This window comes from Podarcis raffonei, chromosome 1, assembly GCF_027172205.1.
Source record: "Podarcis raffonei isolate rPodRaf1 chromosome 1, rPodRaf1.pri, whole genome shotgun sequence".
Classification (NCBI taxonomy): Eukaryota; Metazoa; Chordata; class Lepidosauria; order Squamata; family Lacertidae; genus Podarcis; species Podarcis raffonei.
The window spans coordinates 133,153,256-133,167,779 of NC_070602.1; the positions used below are offsets into that span (position 1 = coordinate 133,153,256).

At 39.1% G+C, this 14,524-nt stretch overlaps 1 protein-coding gene across 6 annotated transcripts in view; it reads right to left on the minus strand.

Annotated features, from left to right (window-relative positions):
• AGAP1 (ArfGAP with GTPase domain, ankyrin repeat and PH domain 1) overlaps positions 1 to 14,524 on the minus strand; it is a 326,368-nt gene that overhangs the window by 116,166 nt on the left and 195,678 nt on the right. For all 6 annotated transcript variants that reach the window (XM_053362842.1, XM_053362861.1, XM_053362851.1 and 3 more), the window contains one exon: positions 9,605 to 9,766. In XM_053362842.1, coding sequence (XP_053218817.1) covers positions 9,605 to 9,766 — 162 coding nt within the window. The remainder of the gene's footprint in view (positions 1 to 9,604; positions 9,767 to 14,524) is intronic.

Sequence of the window (14,524 nt, forward strand, 5' to 3'; positions counted from 1 at the left end):
ACTTTCTTGCACGGGGCTTATAAGCCCATGTCCATGGTCTCACTGCCACCATTAGAGTGATAAACAGTTTAAACTGCACCAGGGTCTGATGTGTAGATCAACTGAGGCCCCATAAAGAATCTGCACAAGAGATTCTTCGACAGGGATTTACTACCTCCAGATTTTATTCTCTCGCTGCTAAGATTACTTCTGTCAAACACTGAGAAGAGAGAAGTAAACAGAAAAGGGATTTTTCATGCTGTATTGTTCTGAAACAGTATTAGAAAGGAATTCAAAGCTTAATGTGCTATTGGATTAAGCTATGCTAAGGAGCACCTGGCACTGAACTAAAAGGGGACCCAGTTGTATGATTTTCTCACTATGAAGCGCCCAGCAATTTGAATCATGCAACGAAACTGTCTAGATATTCTCTGAGGACAGTCACAGACTTCATGTTACTAGTGCCAAATTATATTAGACATTTAATTTTAAACCTTGGGTATTTAAATGTAAAACCTTACAACTGTAATAGTCATAAAGCAGTGGGGCATTCCATTTCTTCGAATGAATTTTTCTACGCCCCCCCTTTAATTTAACCAGCACCTCCTGTTTTGTAGCTGTACTCTCTATAAAGTAATTTATCTAATTAGGGGATGTTCACAGTTGCTTAAAAGACGGAAGCTGCGGGGAACCAAAGATCTTGATAGGAAAACCTTGAAAACTTATCCAGAGCTACCAAAATTCAATTTAATGTGAAAAGTGCAGAAAAATAATGAATCCCAATATGGTTTTTTTGCCTAAAATAAAACCATGTGGCAGGCACGCTCTCCAGCATATTGGCATTTGAAATGAAAAAGATCCTTAGCTTCTGCAGCTTACACATAAAAACATTTTATTGAGCATAGGTGAAAAGGCTAAAATTAAAAAGATTCTTTCATTCATCAACAAAATGGGCACAACCATGAGATCAATTAAAAAATGACATGGATGGAACTATTGGTTACCTCTTTATGACCTTCTGACCCAGTCAGACCCTAACATATTCCCATCCTGTGAAACATTCCAAGAAGTTAAAATTGTCTACAGAAATGCGATCTTAGTATTGCTTTGCATTAGTCCAGCCTTCACCAATATGGTGCCCTCCAGTTGGGTTTGTCTATAACTCTCATTGGCCCCAGTCAGCATGGCCAGGGCACTGGGCACCACAGATTCCACTGGCATGTCCCAAAACAATATGGAGCCTACAATTTGCAGACTTTGTCACTGATGGGGAGTGCAACCTTGTCCAGAACAGGCTGATCACCAGGGCTCTGGATCTAGAGGCCACTAACCAACTGCATTCCTGCCTGCCTTGTCTGGGCTGAGGTTCTGTCCCGTCCCCCTCATCCATTTACATCCACGTTGAAGGTTTTCAAGGCAAAGCAAAAACCAAGCCCAAGCTCAAAAACCAAATGCTATAAAATGAAATTTACCAAATTTTATAAACACCAAAATTTAAAAACCAATAGACTGGTACATGGAAAATAGAAAAGTGAATGTTTATATATGGTAAACATCGAGGTATAGCATGTTTCAATCAAACATAGGTCGTCTTCAGTGGTATAACAAAGTCAAACACAAGTTACTTCTGCAAATAGGCTGATAATCTTAGAACTCAGTTTCATGTGAGACAATACCTTCTGTAAATTCTGAAAGGGGGCATGTATAAAGCCATCTATAGGGACAGAGGGCAGCTGTTGCAACCTAAGACTCTGCAGAGAACATCAGAGAAGATGGTGGTTTCATTAACATATGTTGGTTACACAAGAAAGATCCAGGATGTAATTCACAAACATTGACATTTGCTCAGAAAGATACCTATATATCAGGGTGACCCCTTGCCTTTGGACAGAATATTAGAAGGGGAAGAGGTGAACATCAAGAATGCAATCCTAAACACAATTACACACAGGAAGACAGTAAATAGTTGTGGTTCGAGGACCTGATCCCTGCTTGGAGGAATAAAGAGACGTGGACACAGTATATAAGGTTAATGGGCAAGAAAAGGCCACAATTTTACTGATTACAGCAAGTGAGAAGGTATTGGCTTAGGCATTGGACCACAGAAGATTTGACTCCACCCACTCGGAGAGGGGTGAGTCTGAAGAGGGGTTAACCACCAGTAGGGGGAGCCTGTTGATGCTAATACAACTATAAGCTCTCCCCTGATGTCACCGAAGGTCGTGGCATGGCCCCCCGCCACACAGGCATCGGATAGGATCCACGACCACCGGATTCCTTTAACAGAATACCCAAATTTGAAGGGGTAGGTGATGGGCACACCTTGCCCTTCCACACACCAACAACACATTCCAATGCCTAAATGCCAAATACCAAGACAGTTGTGACGATTGCTACGAGGTAGGCGAAAAAAACCAAAAGGCTGGTGCCAATTTGCCAGTTGGAAAAAATTCCTACCAGGCCCCCTGGGTGACCAACCATAGGTCCATAGCAAGGTCAAGAGAAAAGCTAAGCCCTAAAGGAGTGGTGGGTGGGTGACTCGCGACGAAAAGGGGAGCAAATGGGCTGAATGGCTGGCGCGGCTGCATCTTGAGCAGCCCCCTCCAAGCCACCCGATTGGGTGCTCAACTGGGGGCGTGGCGCGCCAGCCATGTGAATGGGGCAGGGGGCATAACGCCTCCTGCGTGACGCGGGAATCGCTTCCCGCCCACAACACCTCCCCTCCGGAAGGAGGAGAGGCCTTACTATCAAGTAAACATGTTTGGAGTTGTGTGCACAAATACATCAAGGACAGGCCCCATTGAATAACAAACATAACAGGACTGACCAATAATGTTAAATTAAAAATTCTTTCTTTTTTTTTTTACCCAAACACCTAACTGTATTAATGTTGGTGGCAAGTACAGGCGTTTACACTACAACTCTGTATGCACTTACTTACATTAAAAAAAAAGAATAATACTTTATTTAGAATTCAACAATAACAAAGGAAAAACCCCCAGTAATTGCTACATCCATTCATTACAATCAACCAATTTTAACAATATATAAATAGTAATTGAAAAATTACACATCACTTTTAACTTACTGAAGTTTTCATATTACACTTTTATCTCTTTATCTCTTTCTTAACAGATCAAAGAGAGAAAGACCAAGAAAGGAGGCACAAAAAAGAAAAAGGAAGAGGAAGAAGAAGAAGGGGGGGGGGGCGGGCGGAAGAGGGAAAACAAAACAAAACATAAAAAGTGGTCTAATTTCTTTTTTGATTTCTGGTGACATAATTCCCAGGAGGAAGGTTTCAGGGTTTTTTCTTAAATGAAAACAAATATTTTATTAAATAAAATAATAATTAAAAAATTCATTGTAGATGTTATTCCAAAATTCTTTAATGGCTGTGCATTCCCACCACATGTGCATATATGACCGTATACCATCTTTACACCTCAAGCAAATTGGTGGTCTTTTTTATACATCTTTGCGAGTTCTTTATTTTCTATGGTATTTGGAATTTTGTGTTGTATTAAATACTGCTCTATCTCATCTATATTCTGTATCTCTTACATAAATTTTCATAATATTTCACAAAGCTCTGAATTATCATTTGTGGGTCTTCTATTACTTTTACTTCTATCTTCAATCTGTTGATTAATTTTTTGTTCTGCCTTTTTTTCAACTGCCAAGCTAGGAGCTTGCTTAGTTTATTGGCAAATTCAAAATTGCATTGTTTCAAAGTTCTTAAATTCCATTCCCTTTCTTGTTCTATCATAGTTGTGTAATCTGATTTGTAATAATCTAATTTCTTGTTTTACCTTTTCATTCTTTGGGTTTTTGTTAAGTTCTTTTTCTTTCTTAATTACCATATTTTCCGCTCTATAAGACGCACCAGGCCATAAGACGCACCTAATTTTTGGAGGAGGAAAACAAGAAAAAAAATATTCTGAATCTCAGAAGGCAGAACAACAAGAGGGATAGCTGCACAGCGAAAGCAGCGATCCCTCTTGCCGTTCTGGCTTCTGGGATAGGTGCGCAGCCTGCATTCGCTCCATAAGACGCACACACCTTTCCCCTTACTTTTTAGGAGGGAAAAAGTGAGTCTTATAGAGCAAAAAATACGGTAATTCTTCTAATAGTTTTACCTTTTTTCCTTCTCTTACTTCCTAGAAATAAGAGTTTTGCTGAATAAAGTAACCCCTGATCACTACCTTACCTGTGTCCCAGACCACATTTCTGTCTATACCTTTATCCCAATTGAATTCAAAAAATTCCTCCATCTTTTTTTTTGCTCCTTGTAATTTATTTCCATCGTTTAATAAGGATTCATTTAGTCTCCATCTTTTTCTTCCAGTTTTCCCAATTCCTTTTAAACTTAGAAATACTGGATTGTGGTCCGATATAGTTTTTGGTAGAATCTGTGTCTTATCTATTCTCCCAAGTAGCTCTTTAGATAGCCAAACAACTATTCTACTGGCGGATTTATTTGGTTCTGAAAAATAAGTATAGTCCCTTTCTGTTAGATGTTTAAATCTCCATGCGTCTTTTATATCCATATTTTCTACCAATTCAAAAAAACCTGCGTGGCACTTTTCCTTCTCCCCCCCCCCCCCTTTCCTGGTGTTCTGTCACCCTCAGGGTTTGTTACCCCATTTAAATCTGCCATGAGGATCATTTTTTCTTCTGTGTATTCCAGCAACCTTTTTTTCTAATTCTTTGAAGAATTCTGCTTTTTTTTCATTGGGATATATTCCAACTAGGATAATTACTTCCCCTTCGTTTTTAATTCTAATTATTGTTATTCTTCCATTAGAGTCTTTGTATAACAATTCTGGTTCAAGGCTTGGTTTAGCATAAATTACTATTCCTTTTTTTTAACTTGATCTGAGGAGATAAATCTGAGGATCATAACTTTGGATTTATCAAGGCTCTTCTATGATTTTTATTTACGTGTTTCTTGTAAACATATGATATCAAGTCTTTTTTCATCAATATATGTTCTATCTTATTTCTCTTTTCATTTAATCCATTTACATTCCATGATTGTAATGTTAGATTCATATTTTATTCGTTAAAACAAAGTAATTACAATAAGATTTTTTTTTGGTGTACAGCAAGTTTTTTGAAGCTTCTATTCACTTTCAGAGTTTTGCTCCGGAACCACAGATTTGGGACTGGAGTCACCATCTGTTCTTTGTCTTTCTCCTTCTAACTCCTTGCAATATTTCCTCCAGAAAATATTGGCGCCCTTGATTGTCTCTATTTTTCTCCATTTCCCTTTAAAATGGAAGAAAATTTCTTCTGGAAATTCCCTCTTAATGAATATAGATTTCGCTTTGAGCGCTTTGGTTAGAAACTGGAATCTATCTCTTTTTTTTAATAGACAGGGCAGGATTTCTTTCAAGATTACAATTTCATTTTCCTCGATTTAAAAAAAAAATTGGCCTCTTATTTGTAGAATTTGATTTTTTAGTTTGTTTGAAGTGAACGTATTTAAACAATCTCCTGGTCATTTATTTACCTTAGCTTTTTTTGAATTTACTCTAAACACATTCTCGGCATTTTTTATTTCCTCTTCTTCCATGTCTAACGAAGTGGCCAGTTCTTTAACAATCGTTGTTTGTATGTTTTCCTCTGGGGTTTCTGGGACCCCTCATAGCCTGAGTTTTTTCTCTAGTCTGCTTTTGAAAAATAGCCATTGTGTCCCATGTTGCCTCTTGGGTTATTTTGAATTCTTCATTTTCCGTTTTAGTCCTTTCCCATTCTTTCTTATTCTCTCTGAATTCTTTTGAGGATTTTTTTGGATATTTCTTCCATATTTTGTGCTTTATTTTGAAGTTTGTGCATAGATTTTGTTAGTTCATGATTTTTTCCTGTGAGATCATTTACCTGTTTTTTCAATTCTGCAATCGATTTTGTATTTTCCTCAATTTCCCCTCCATCCTGTCTAATTTATCATTGATTCCTTTAACCTTCTCACTCAACTCTGTCCTTAATTCTCCTGTCATTTATCAGACTCCAAATTAATTCTTTTAAATCCATCTCAGAATCCAATCCAGAGTTCCTCCTTTCGTGCTGATTGTGCGAAGGATTTTTTTGATGAGGACATATATACACTTATTCTTCTGTTTTCAATTTCAATGTTTTATTATTTTGATATTTCTATCCCTTGGAAGAGAGAGTTGGGGTTAGGATTTAAAAGAAGAAAAGAGGGGGGCAGCGGGATTGAGTATTTAATTCAAAATTTTCTTTTTGAGTTAGGTCCCTTAATTTCAAAGGTATTCCTCAATTTGTTATTTCCTTATTGCCACCTTCTTAATACCTTTTAACGTTCTTAAATTATGGAGATTTGTGGTTAAGATATTTCTCTTGATGCGTCTTAATAATTATTTTACTTTCATCACAGACACCCAATCTTTTTTCAAATTATCGGAATTAAAAAATCTAATCAAAATTATTTCAAATTAACAGGATTAATAAATGAGCTAAAAAAATTACGCTTATGGACACTTAATTATAATATAATCAATTCTATTCCGTCCCCCAGTAAATTATATAATTCACTTTAATATTCCCCAATCCCAATTCCCACACAGATTTGATCTCTTTTACTGGTATTTTATGAATTCATCACTTTTTAAAATCTCTCTTTTTTTTCTATTGCCTTCTAAATTCCTATCCAAAAATTCCATAAATTCATTATATACAATATAAACAGTTGTCATCTTTCTTGTAACCAATTTATCTTATTATTGTTATCCCTTTATGTTATTACCACTTAGTTCATTTAGTTGGTTTTCTTGTTGTCTTCTGTCAAAGGCTATTCACATTTAGTTCCTCTTATTCTTTTGTTACTGCTGCTGAGTCTCATTTAAAGTCTATGTGTTTTTTCCCCCTCTCTCCTTCTTTCTTTTCCTTTTTTCTCTTTTTTATCGGTTGCAATTATATTTTCCACCACTTGGTGTCACTATTTTCTCTTTTCCAGTTCCCTTCTTGTTTCTTCTTCAGAGTCGCCTCTTTTATTCAGTCTCCTTCTGTGGTTTCCGGTTTCTTCATTTAGTCCTTTAAGCAGCCCATCCCTCCTCTGAACCACGCCGCGCCATCATTGCCAGAGGAACAGGTCCAAAAGCCAACAAACAAACGCCCACACAAAGTAATCAAAATAGAACGCAAACAAACCAGTGGGCTCCTTTCCTTTCTTGTTGTCTCTTTTGTGGCAACTGCTGGTTTCCTTTTAATATTTAAATCCCTTCAAGTATTTCTTTCAGTCAGTATGCCACTCTTTCTTTGTTTTGATCTCGCCTTTGTAAAATAAAGTCCTTTAAGGCAGATTTTTTTCCTTTAAATTTCACTCATTTTCATTGCTGAGCCTTGCGTTAAGCAGCTGTATTAGAGTTCAATTACAATGAGAATAAATTCAGTTTATATTCCCTCTTGGTTTCTTTCAGCTGTTTACATAAATCGTCTAATTGGCTTTGCATTGTTCAACTCTTCTTAAGGCTTCTCTATTTCAAATTATTCGCCTTAGATATCACACCCCCTTTGCATATTTCCCTCTATTTTTTAGCTTTTTCTTTCCTTCTATTTTGGAGGATTGTTTTCAATAGCCAATTAGTTAGAGTTATAAAGTGAAGTCTGGAAATTTTTACTGCCTTATGCATCGTTTCGGGTCTGAGGCTTCTTGTTGCGGAGGAGATCCTCTCCTTGGGCCGGGGCGTCTCCCTCCATCACTTGACGACGGAGAAAGGGAAATCTCTCTCTGATGCTTCTGGAACCACTTCAACTCAGGGTCACCCCCTGAGCTTTTTTGGGGGTCGCGTAGCCTCCACATCACCCCCAAACCCCCAACAACAACCGCTCTTGCTCCAGAGAGCCCACAGAGCGCACCCGTCCTGGTCGCGGTAAAAACAGGAAGTCCGTATGCACTTACTTTACAAGTCAAATTTAATTTAATCAGGCTTATCTTCTGAGGAGATATGTATAAGTGTGAATTGCTGCAATATTTTTTTTGGGGGGGTGGGGTATGGTAGTTTATTTCAATTAATTGACTTCAAGGTGTCCTTATTTCCCCCTCAACCAAGTCAAGAAGCAGGGACTTTGCCTGCATATGCCCAGCTGGATGGGCAACCATGCAGTGGGGTAGGAGAGCTGAACATAAGCCAATATATTTCACATCTGGTGACCCATGCGCCCCTTTGGTTTCAGTACAAGAGTAGACAAGTCTAAAAAGCCCAGGACACAAATTTCCATGGCGCTCTAGTGGCTAGATAGAAGGCTTAGTTTGGTCAGAATCAAGTACAGTGGTACCTTGGGTTACACACACTTCAGGTTACAGACTCTGCTAACCCAGAAATAGTACCTCGGGTTAAGAACTTTGCTTCAGGATGAGAACAGAAATTGCGCGGTGATGGCAGCAGAAGGCCCCATTAGCTAAAGTGGTGCTTCAGGTTAAGAACAGTTTCAGGTTAAGAACGGACCTCCGGAACGAATTAAGTTCTTAACCAGAGGTACCAATGTACAGTCATACCTTAGGAGGCAAATGGAATCCATTCCGGAAATCCGTCTGACTTCCAAAATGTTTGAAAACCAAAGCACAGCTTCTGCAGCCAATCGGAAGCCCCGTTGGATGTTCGGCTTCCAAAAATAGTTTGTAAACTGGAACAGTCACATCCTAGTTTGCGATGTTCGGGAGCAAAAACGTTCGAGAACTAAGCTGTTGGACTTCCAAGGTACTACTGTATACACTTCCAGTGTTAACACTAAATACATTACTTCTGGTAAATGAGCCACTAGAGCTGTACAAATTTGTGTCCCAGGCTTTTTAGACTTGCCTACCTATGTACTATCTGAAACTCAAAGGGTGCGTTGGTTGCCAGATGTGATCCCCCCCCCCAGCTCTCCTAACCCACTAATGTGCAGAAATAGGCCCTGTGGTACAACTCTCCTGGCAATATGTGCATGGCACCTTTCAAGAAAAATCCCACCCCTCTTCTATAGGGCAGAGAAGTGTGTAAATTGGCTGTGTTTCCGTAGACTAATAGAGTGTAAAGCAGGAGTGGGGGAAAACTTAATCTGGCTACAGGGGCCAGTCATCTGTCAATCACCTGACATCACACAACATCAGGTGATTAAACTTTGACCCCGTACCACGCAAAGGAAGAATCAAGTGCACCTTTCTTTCTTTGCAGCCCCAGCTATAATTCAAGTTCTGGCTGCAAAGGAAGACTATTTGCAGCTGTGGCTCAGGAATATTCTTCCTTTACAGCTGGAGCCACAGGCCGAATTCAAGCTGTGGCTGCAAAGGAAAAATTGGAAGTGTGCTCTAAGTGTGCTCCACTTCCAACTGCAATTCAAAAAGTGCTGAAATCGACCAGCATCCTTGTTGGTTTGGCTTCATGGTTTTACTTTGTCCCATGCCTGTTGTGATAGAAGATGGGTTTGGTTTGGGAATAACAAAGAGATTTGGGCAAGTCTAATTAGGCCATGGGCCAAAGCCTGCACTGCTGGTGCAAAGATCCTTGTCATCAAACTCATTTTGAATAACATGCTTTATCATGATTCTTATCTCTCTGTGGAGAGCATTTTATTATTCTATATAAAACTGTTGAAATAAAAAAATCTCCCACTGTCTTACCACTACTAATGCCTGAGTTTGCAGCAACTGCCACCTCACTCCACTGGTCGGCACTGGAGACTGAATAGGAACGCTGGTGCATCCCATCAGGGCGACTGTTGAAGGAAACCAGACTGATGCCGCTTGCCATCTGAGACACAGAAGTACTAGTAGTCACATTTCCTAGAAACAAAAGGATTGAAAGTTACTAAAAGTGAAAAACAAATTTTACATTCAGGATAACAGAAAGTGGGAACAAAGAAACAATAATCTTTGACATAATGCTGACTGATATTGTCATTATTAGGTATCTTCCTAAGTCCCCCTTACAGAGAGAGTCACACCCGGCCCCGCTAGTAAAATCTCTCTGTATATTCCCTTTGTTTTAAATCAAGTTGGGAATTAAAAGTATGAACCTGCATTTGGCTATGATGAAAACTCCAAACCAAAACAGAGTTTATGAGAGAAGGCATAATGATAAATCTGGAAGCCTCAAATGTCAGTCTCAAAGTTGTTTTTAAATAATAAATACATGCTAAGTGATTGTATAATTCACTTGAAATGTTTGAAATCATTATTTTACTAGATGGAGTTATCCAAGTCATGCTACTGCAGAGAGTTAGAATTAGGCAATTTACTCTTCTTTGTCTTCATCGAAGATTGGGTTGTTGTACGAAATTTTGAAGACAGGAGAACAGCAGTGGTACACCAGTGATTAGTGATAACAGTGAACAACTCTTCTCATTGTGACACTTTTGTGGGTAAGCTGAGAGTTTGTTTGAACCTTGGGTGAGAGGGAGTGTCAGAAGGATAATGAATTGATATTGATTTCGATATGTGTCATGGACTGGTTGGATGCAGAGGAATGGTGGGAAGAACCAGCTAGGGAACCTTCAAGGGAAGACAATATATTAGTAATTCTGAATTAATATAACACTTTAATATGTAACTGTGTACTTTTGCTGTCCGTTGTTGCTTCGGTTTCCTGTAAACCGCTTAGAGATATTTTTATAATATTAAGCAGAATAGAAATAAAATAAAATAAACTCAATGGAAGTGGGACATGGCCTGGTTCCCATGTTCCACTAAGTCAAATGATAGCTTAGAATGAACATGGAGGTTTCCAGAGAATGGCTCACAGAAGCTTTGCTCCTCCCCAGCCCTTTTTGCTGCCATGCTGCATAGCTGGGTTGGCTGAACCAACGCTCGCGGTCAAGCTATTTCCATGAGCTACAATCAGGCTACTAGTTCGAGATTAGTCTGGAGAGTTTTTAACCACGAGCCCATATTCAGACAACTGCAAAGCTAAAGCTAAACATGCTTAGCTCAATGAGGCAGCAAAAGGGAAGAGAGAGGGGGCTGCTAAGCCAAGTTATGCCTTAGCACGAGATGTGAACCAAGCCTATATAATCTTGCGATTTCTGTATGTTGGTAGAGAAAAAGAAGGGTAAAGCTAAATTAATAGTGGCTATGGGAGCTTGCAAGGGAGCAGATGAAAAAAGAAGGGACTCTATTGAACTCAGGCCACTCACTCCTCTCTCTCTCTCTCTCTCTCTCTCTCTCTCTCACACACACACACACACACACACACACACACACAGTTAACGTCTCACATTAAAATTACAGAATTCCCAATATGGCTTGCCCTGCATAGGACAAACCTTATTCCTGTTTCTACTATGTAAAGCCCCCAAATTTATATTTTAAACATTTTGACTCAATCAAAAATACCAGCTATGCTATTATAATCACAGCACTGTAATGTGTTAATGGTAACTGCTGCTTCTATCACATATTCATCACAAAGCTCCTGCAAAGTAGTCCTCCAGGAAGCAAGGTCCCACTCTCAACTTCAATAAGGATTTTTTAACATGACCATATTTAACATATTTATGCAATACTTATGCAACACGATACTGAAAAATGTCCAAGAACCTAACAGATTGGCCAGCCAGAGCATGAATTCAGTCACTTAGTAGGATTCTGCATCTCATGAGAGAGATCTTATTGTGAAGAGGTTCTTGTAAAGCTTTAACGTCAAAATCTTACATGCAAGGGCTAGCAGCACTTCAGCATCTGCCTCACTTTCAGTTTATTAGAATTAACATAAAATACATGGTCAACTACCTGGTTTATTCAGAGTTCTGAAAGACTGCCTCTACAAATGTATCATATACGCATCATCTGGCTGCTTTAGTTGATTAGCAGGGGGCAGTTAAATTACTATGCTAATCCATGTATTCTCAGCACTGGTTCCTTGATATGGATATGTGTATATGCTTACTGAGAAACCTTGATTAGTTCAAGCTTCAGTGTGTCAAAAGCTCCAGATTCTTTCCAAAGAATAATTTTAGCTGTATTCGCATCTGTAAAATGTAGGAGCTGATTTGAAAATGTACTTACCTCTAACATATGCTATTTTTCTTTAACTATTTGCATTTCAAAGTGACTATTGCATTTATATATGAATGACTACCAGTATGTTGCCAAAAATGGGCTCAAATGAGCAAGGATGATGCTGGTTTTCTATTGAAGAACAATGTTTTTCATCTTCTGTAACATCACAAAGGAAAAAACCCTTCAGTTATAGGAACCTTTATTACATTTAAAATACTCAACTGATATTCTAAAATATTTTACTATGGGGAAAATTATCCAAAACATTCTTCTATAATGGTAAGAAACAATGGCTGACATCAACATTACAATCCAAGATAACTTAATTCCTGGTATAAAGAGTACGAACACCATATTTTTGACAGCAAATAAATTATCATGTATAAGATACATATTAGGAACAGAATTTATAGTTTATTAAGAAAAGGCAAACAACAGATGGTGTAAATTACAGTGGAACCTTGGTTCTCGAATGCCTTGGTACTTGAACATTTCGGCTCCTTAACTCCAAGACTTGGAAGTAAGTGTTCTGGTTTTTGAACGCTTTTTGGAAGCTGAATGTCCGATCCGGTTGTCAGCTATTGTTTCCGGGATGCCTGCGCCAATTGGAAGCCGTGCCTTGGTTTTTGAACGTTTCAGAAGTCGAACAGACTTCCGGAATGGATTACGTCCAAGAACCAAGGTACCACTGTACTTTGTGTATAAAAGTTACCGTATATACAACCATTCAGCAATGGTTTTAGGGCAGTTTACAAAACCTACCGTAGTTTTTCTGATCTTTCCTTTGTAGTATGCAGCCCTCACAGCTGAACTACAGATTACACTGGAGCAGCAGAGTCTCATTCTGCTTGCAAATGTATTTAAGCAGGGGTGGGGGGACTGGAGGGGGGCAGATATGCCTTCCCCTGGGGGGAGAGAGAAGAGGGAGATCTTAAGCAGCAAAATGACGTGAGAGGGAATGGCGAAGCAGCCTCTGCCAATAATTAATGCTCCAATCAAGACTGCAGCCTTCCATGGGTGTTTTTCTTTTAAAACAACCACGCATAAAAGGACAGGGACACACAACTGTATGCAATGTGTAGTTTTGTCTAGAACAGGGTTGCCTAACCTGTGGCTCTCTCTACAGTTTGTTGGGTTCTATCGCACATCTGTCCTTGCAGGGACGATGGAGCGGTAGTCCCACAGTACCTGGAGGGCCAGAAGCCAGTTGCGTGACCTAGAGCAAAACAAAATGAGCACGATCTGGCCCAAATTAAGGAAGATTGAGTCCCATTCAAATCAACAGAAGTGCACGTAACTATACTCCTCCCATTTAAATCAATGGATCCTGCCCCCTCTTAACGTCCTAGTGCATATTTTGGAGGTACATTGACAGATATATTTTTGGGTCAGTGTTACTACTTATTCAATATATGGGAAGGAATATATGGAAAGTAATATTCAAGAGTTGTATCCTATTCAGAAGCTTTTGGTGTTATTTATAGAGGCTAATTCTCCAGTCAACATAGGGATACACCCACCCATCCCCACCCTTGCAAGTCCTTTCTAATATGTTTTATTAGCAATTTATTTTTCTGGGTGGTCCTGACACTTGACAGCTGGCCAATAAGCTTTCATAGATTTGTAGAGCTGGAAGGGATTCCAAGCGTCATCTAGTTAAACCCCCAGCAAAGCAGGATTCTCAACTAAAGCATACATGACAGATGGTCGTCCACCCTCTGCTTAGAAACCTCCAAGGAAGGAGGATCCACCACTTCCCAAGGGAGTCCGTTCCACTATCAAACAGATTCACCATCAGGAAGATGTTAATAATAATAATAATAATAATAATAATAATAAATTTTATTTATATCCCGCCCTCCCCAGCCAAAGCCAGGCTCAGGGCGGCTAACAACAATCAAATAATCCAACATTCTAAAAATATTTCATTATAAAAATTAATTAAAATCAAGTTGATGGCAACCATTAAGCAAAATTCTGTGCAGGTTGCCAGAGGAGGGAGTCAGGCTGCGCCCTGACCAAAGGCCTGGTGGAACAACTCTGTCTTGCAGGCTTGGTTTCTAGACCTCTTGTTGCTTGGTTTCTAGATCCTCTTGTTGCCCTCCTCTGCACACACTCCAGTTTGTCAACATCCTCCTTAAATTGTGGTGCCCAGAATTGCACACAGTACTCCAGGTGTGGTCTGACCAAGGCAGAATAGAGTGGGACTATGACTTCCATTGATCTGGACACTATACCTCTGTTGATGCAGCCTAGAATAGCATTAGCTTTTTTCTGCTGCTGCATCACACTGATGACTCATGTTAAGCTTGTGGTCTACTAAGACCCCAAGATCTTTAAAAATGTACAGACTAGCTCTGGGTTTCAACTCCACAGAGTGAAACTCTAAATTATTACTCTTCAGGAGTTTTTTTCTTTTCTTTATAGAGTCTACATGTCTTTAATATTCAAAATAGATTCACAATTCCTTTAATAAAGGAAAAACACAGAGTGGTTCCATATGTCTAGGGTGCTCCAGAAGCAATTGCAAATCTTATTTCAGAA